Source organism: Chrysochloris asiatica, unplaced genomic scaffold, assembly GCF_000296735.1.
Source record: "Chrysochloris asiatica unplaced genomic scaffold, ChrAsi1.0 scaffold00047, whole genome shotgun sequence".
Taxonomy (NCBI): domain Eukaryota; kingdom Metazoa; phylum Chordata; class Mammalia; order Afrosoricida; family Chrysochloridae; genus Chrysochloris; species Chrysochloris asiatica.
In genome coordinates this window covers 16,105,104-16,111,484 of record NW_006408565.1, presented here as the reverse complement: position 1 = coordinate 16,111,484, position 6,381 = coordinate 16,105,104, and the positions used below count along the sequence as shown (strand labels likewise).

The 6,381-nt window shown below is 51.2% G+C and overlaps 1 protein-coding gene across 1 annotated transcript; it reads left to right on the top strand.

Annotated features, from left to right (window-relative positions):
- Nucleotides 1–1,440: 1,440 nt before the first annotated feature.
- C1QC (complement component 1, q subcomponent, C chain) lies at nt 1,441–5,746 on the top strand. Its single transcript, XM_006862332.1, has 2 exons — nt 1,441–1,615; nt 5,190–5,746. Exons 1-2 carry the CDS (start codon nt 1,441–1,443, stop codon nt 5,744–5,746), a joined length of 732 nt encoding a protein of 243 aa, XP_006862394.1.
- Nucleotides 5,747–6,381: the final 635 nt, after the last annotated feature.

Here is a 6,381-nt window from a genome sequence, read left to right as displayed (position 1 = left end):
GATGCAGAGCCCCCTGGCACTGATGGAGAGACGGAGGCCCTGAGAAGTCACTCAGTGAGGCAGGAGCAGGCCTCTGAATCCCTGCCCAGGTCCGGCACAGGGTTGAAATGGTCCATGTGTGGTGCACTGAACCCTTGCCTCAGCCCTGAACACCAGCCAGTGGAATCACCCCCACTTAAAGAGGGGACCCTGCCACTCAGGGAAGTCATGCAGGAGACACAGTGGGGTCCAGACTGGAACCTCTACGGCCCCACACCCTCTTCACCTCCAAATCTCTGAGTGGTGGAGACCTCTCTCAGTTCTGCCAGCCTGGCCCCCACTGGCAGCCCCTCACCAGCCACAATGGTTACAAGAACAGAGACAGGCAGACCTCAGAAAAGGTAGATCATCAGGGGTTTCCCATCATGGGCCCCAACAAAGAGAGAGGTACCAGTACTCAAAGCCTGGGGTCTCCAATATACAGATAGGAAGACTGAGGCCCAGAGGCCTAGGGCAAGGGAGTGGTGGGACTGGAAAGAGAACCCAAGACCAGGGCAGTCTGTTCTCCACATCTACTGCCTGCCCTCAAAGTTGGCCCATCCTGGGTGTCCACCCTTAAGCATGGCAAATGGGCCTGACAAAAGAGGTACCTAGAATAGGCTCAGCCATGTGACAAGTGCATGCAAGACTTGTTTGGGGTCCCCTGAACAGAGGGGCAAGCAAGGCTCTGGATCTCAAGGAACTGCTCACTTATGTGACTTTTGGGTTTTCACCTCCCTGAGCCTCCATTTTCTTTTATGTAAAAGGGACTGTTACAATTTCCTCCTAGGGCATCTCTGGCATAGTGGTCATTAGATGGACTGAACTTGACTCTGAGGAAAGTCTCTGCCCAGAAAGCTCATTATGTCTTGACACCCACTTCCCACCCTGAGTCAGATGTCAGGGCCCTGGATACTTCCACATTTCATGCCCTCATGACCAGGGCAGGGAGTGTCCCTGTGATCAGTCTGGCTCAGCACCCAGAGGAAAGTGTCAAGTCGGGAGAAATCATGGGAAAGGGGATGTGGGACTTGGGGGAGGGGAGGGCTCAGGTCAATTGGGGGCTGTGGCCTCCCAGCACGGTGTCCAGCTGCAGGGACAAGGGAAGCAGGTCTGAGGACAGCTCCGTGAGCAGGCCAGAAACCTCCCATCCAGGTGAGCCCAGGACCCTGCCCAGGTGAGAACAGAGGGCTCTTCTGTCCCTGTGCCCCTCGCTAAACTGTGGCCCTGAGGAAGGATCCTCATCTCCTACTGGACCCGGGGTCTGGGCTCAAAGATGAGGTTTCTCCACTCCCAAGGAGGGAGGGAGGAGGCTCTGGAGCTCAAAAGGCCAATCCTAGTGGTGAGGAAGATGAAGGGCTGGGAGGGCAGCCAACTCCCCACTCTGTTCTCCCTCCACTCACCTCCTTTTCCAGGACAGATATGGGGCCTTGCTCTCGGCCTCCCCTCAGCCTAAGTCTGCTGCTGCTCCTGTTGGCACTGCCACTCAGGGGCCATACCAGCACAACCTGCTACGGGATCCCAGGGATGCCAGGCCTGCCAGGTGCCCCAGGAAAGGACGGTCATGATGGGTTGCAGGGGCCCAAGGGTGAACCAGGTGAGTGCTGGTCAGGGGGCCAGGGCTGAGGTGATCTTCCTGGGGAAAACCTGATGTTCTGAGCACCCTGTCCTCAGAACCTATTCTCAGAAGTGGCCTTGGGCTCCATTCACCTCTCTGATCCTGCGGTTCCTCATCCGATCCTAGGGCGAGAATAAGGGCTCCTGCCCAAAGGAGGCTGGGGGGGTCACAGGAGATAATGCACACGAAAGCCTTTGGTGGACTCCAAAGTGCTCCCTTCCTGTTTTATTCCATCTGTGCTCCCTCTACTGCCTGTCTTCCACACGGGCATCTAGAAGTAAGGTGGAATTCACACAGTGATTATATTCAATGTGCAGACCCACCACTTCCCAGTCATATGAACTTGCACAAGTTACTAAACTGTGTTGTACCTCTGTTCCCTCATCTATAAAATGGGGAGATAGCAGAACCGTCTTCACAGGGGTGTTCTGAGGATTAAAGAAATTTACATCAAAACTGACATGCAATTTAAGGATCTGGTAGGACGATATAAGTGGGGGTGAGAAGTCAGGATCACACTCACAGAGTCTTCTGGTAGACATTCACAGGCATGAGAGAAGGGGACTAGGAATATGAAAAGGTGGCTAGGGGCATGGGGAGAGACTAAGGAGGAGTGCATGCCTGGGATGCCAAATGTGCCGGGAGCAGGCACTGGTGAGACTAGGGTGCGGTCAGGATGGGTGACATAGCATTCTCTCTATTTGTTAAATGAGAGCACTCCTTTAAAGATGGGAGATTTGTTCTCATTTTACAAACTCAAACCATTGGAATCAGTCTCAGTCCTGCCCAACTCCAATGACTCTGTAGAAGAAGCACTGGTTGGTAATTCAAGTCCACTGGCTGCTCTGTGGGAGAAAGATGAGGCTTTCTGTTCCTGCAGATGGTAGGAGAGAGGAGGCCAGTGGAGAAGACTCACTTTAGGAATTTCTCCACCATCATCTTCCCTTCAGCGATGGAGTGGAATGTTGCCAGCATTCCAGAAGGAATGCTCCAATTCCAGGTGAGCTCCAATTCCCCTCCCCCCCCCACACACACACACCTTAAGGAGGCTCCCAGCTTTGCCATCTTCCAGGACCCTGTACTCCTCCTGCGTCTGGCTATCTTCCTACCCAGAGTGGCTGATGGCCACGACTCACAGAACTTCTACTATGTGCCAGGCACTGTTCCAAATGCTCTGTTCATGCTTACCTCGTGGGGGAGATAGCATTCTCTCTATATTAAGACATTAGTTGTGGTGTTGGAGGAGAATACTGAAAGTGCCATGGACTGCCAAAAGAACCAATGGATCTGTTTTGGAAGAAGTGCAGCCAGAGTGCTCCTTGGAGGCCAGGATGGCTAAGCTTTGTCTCTCCTACTTTGGACATATTGTCCGGAAGAAACAATCGTTGGAGAAGGATGTCATGCTGGGTAGGGTGGAGGGTCAGAGAAAAAGAGGAAGACCCCCAAAGAGATGGATCAGCCAGGTGGCATCATTGATGGACTCAAGTGTGGCAGCGGTAGTGAGGTTGGCCCAGGATCGGACATTGTTTCGTTCTGCTGTGCATGGGGTCGTTATGAGTCGGTTCCGACTCGATGGCACCTGACAACAACAACAACAACAAGGACGGGCCACCTCCCTCTCAGCATCCCTGGCAGCGATCCTAAAGGAGGCTGACAGCGTGAGCACCCATTGCGGCGTCCTACACAAGCTCAGGGCATGGGTGCACCTTTTCACCCTTCCTGCGGCAGCTGAAGATCAGTTCATCTATTGTGCTGTGGTCTCCGTGGAGCACAGAGGTACAGGGAGACACGTAGCTGGTCCACAGCCCTAAACCCAAGCCTCACTGACTCACTGCAGAGGTTTGGGGAGTTGGAAGGGGGTGTCATCTATATCGGTGCACAGGCTCCTTATCACTGTGGAAGCTCAAAGAAGAAAAGAACCAGCCGGGGCTGCTGGGAAGTCAGGGAGACTTCCTGGAAGAGGGAAACTTCTGCCAGGCTTTAATAGATGGGCATGGTATGGATAGGAGTTCCTGGGTGGTGCAAAGAGGCCAGCATTCAGTTACTAGTTCAGTTGATAGTTCAAGTCCAACAAGAGGCACCTTGGAAGAAAGACCTGGCAAACTTCTTCTAAAAAATCAGCCATTGAAAACCCTATGGAGCACAAGTCCAATCTGACTCACATGGATCACCGTGAGTCAGAATAGACTCAACAGCTACTGGTTTATGAACTGGACAAAGGGAGAAGATTTTCCACAGAGGCCTACATGGGCATCACTGTTGCCAGAATCAAGACTTAATATGAGTTCTGACTGCACTTGTACCTATCTTTGTTTCCTCATCTGTAAGATGTGGGAATTGATGGGGAGCTACTACAGGGCTGAGGGAGTATGGTGGCTCTGTAGAATAAGTACTGGTCAGGGAACCACCAGGTCAGCAATCCAAGTCCACTGGCTGCTCTGTGGGAGAAAGATGAGGCTTTCTGCTCTTGCAAAGATTTAGAACCTCCTGCAAAGATTTAGACCCTACAGGGCCTCTAGGAGTCAGAACTGACTCAATGGCACTTAACAACAACAACACCACGGGGCTGAGGTGGGCTGAGTGGGGTGGGGGCGGTCTCCACTTGACTTTGGCTGATGTTTTGCCCAGTGTGGCCTGATTTTAGGAATAGACACAGCTTCTGAGGGGCTCCGAAGCTTATAAAAGGCTGAGGCTCAGTCTCTTTAAGAAAAATAATACAAAAGTATAAATATATTTGACTGTGGTGATAATTACATAAATTCACACACGTGACAAGATGGCAAAAAGCTCCACACACACAGGTGCATGTAAACCTGGTGAAATCTGAGTAAGAACAGTGGATTGGATCAATGTCTTGTTCCCAGTTTTGATGTTGTTATTGGGTTTAGGGGTGGGTCTTTTGGAACATTTGATTGTTATAATGTCTTGATATGACACTTTAGTTACGTAAGATGTACCATTGGGGAAACTAGGTAAAAGGTACATGTAACTTCTCCAAACATTTTATTTTGTGCAACTTCCTGTGCATCTACAAGTATTTCAAAATAAGTCATTAAAAAAACATCATAAATAAGAAATTAGGCAAAGGACCTTGAAGAGGTCAATCCAAATAAGGAGACCTGAAGCTCAAACTTCATGAGCTTCCCAGGAAATCTACTTCTAACTAATCTCAAGACTGTATTAACACTGACAAAGTGGCCATTTAAAAAATTTTTAATGTTGGACTCTGATTTTTTTTTAAAAAAAGAAAAGCATTGTGCAGACCAACCAACCACGAGGTGTCTGCAGGCCCCAAGTCCTCTGACAGTCCTGCTCTCCCTTGTAAGTGTGGAAACTGAGGACTGGAAACACGGAAACGCCTTCACTAAGGTCACAGGGCAGGTCTGGGAAGGCAAGGTCTCCCTCCCTGCACAGTGCCCCCAGGTAGATATTCCATCTGAAGGAAGGAGCTTCCAGAGCTCAAACACTGTTGGTGTGTTCCCTGAAAACACCCCTAGGTGTTTTCACAGGAACTAGTTACTGTTCCTGACCCCATTACCTGCTCTCTTCACAGGAATGCCAGCTATCCCCGGGACACGAGGACCCAAGGGCCAGAAGGGAGAACCAGGAATACCTGGCCATCCTGGGAAAAATGGCCCCATGGGGGCCGCTGGGATTCCAGGGATTCCAGGCATTGCAGGCCTCCCTGGAGAGCCAGGTGAGGAGGGAAGATACAAGCAGAAGCATCAGTCCGTATTCACAGTGACCCGGCAGACAAGCCAGTTCCCAGCACCTAACAGCCTGGTCAAGTTCAACAACGTCGTTACCAACCCGCAGGGGCATTACAACACCAACACGGGCAAGTTCACCTGCCAAGTCCCCGGCCTCTACTACTTTGTGTATCACACGTCCCAGACAGCCAACCTGTGTGTGCACCTGTACTGTAACGATGTCAAGGTGACCACCTTCTGCGATCACATGTCCAACAGCAAGCAGGTCAGCTCAGGTGGCGTGCTGTTGAAGCTGCAGGTGGGCGAAGAGGTGTGGCTGGCCGTTAATGACTACAATGGTATGGTGGGTACCGAGGGCTCCGACAGTGTCTTCTCAGGCTTCCTGCTTTTCCCTGACTAAGCAGGCAGCCCTGCCACCCTCAGTGTCCCCGCACAGGCCACCCAGATCTTGCCAGTCTCTGCGTCTTCCTCCAGGAAGTCTGCCTTGACTGCTCCAGCCGTTGGGTTCTCTCCCTTCCTCTGAGTGCCCTCAGGAGTCATTGCTTATACATTCCTTTGATGCCTAACCAACACCTTCTGGTACTGTTTTTTTCTTTTCATTTTACCCCAAGTCTCGGAAGAGGCAGGGAAATACATAAATAAATCATTGAATGAATCCTTACTGCCAGTCACTTGATGCAGTTGCTCCATTTCCTTGGCTTCAATTTTGCACCTGTGTGGCACTGTGGGTTAATGCGCCAGACTGCAAAGCCGTTTGAACTGCAAGGTCTGTGGTTCAAGCTCACCAGCTGCTCCTCGGAAACCCTATACAGGGTCACTATGGGTCAGAATCGACTCAACAGCACTTAACAACAACAACATGGGAGTCCTGGTGTGGTGCTGCAGGTTAATGCACAAGACTGCAAAGTTGGTTTGAACTGTAAGGTTGGCAATACAAGCTCACCAGCTGCTCCTCAGAAAACTATACAGGGTCCTGACGAGTCAGAACCAACTTGACAGCACTTACCAACAATGGGTGTCTGCGGGCCCTAGACC

What these genes read in the sequence shown, in the direction of transcription:
- C1QC (XM_006862332.1), top strand. Translation starts at nt 1,441, where the DNA reads ATGGGGCCTTGCTCTCGGCCTCCCCTCAGCCTAAGTCTGCTGCTGCTC. An exon ending in GGGGCCCAAGGGTGAACCAG is followed by an intron (nt 1,616 to 5,189) that starts GTGAGTGCTGGT and finishes CTCTCTTCACAG; the next exon opens with GAATGCCAGCTATCCCCGGG.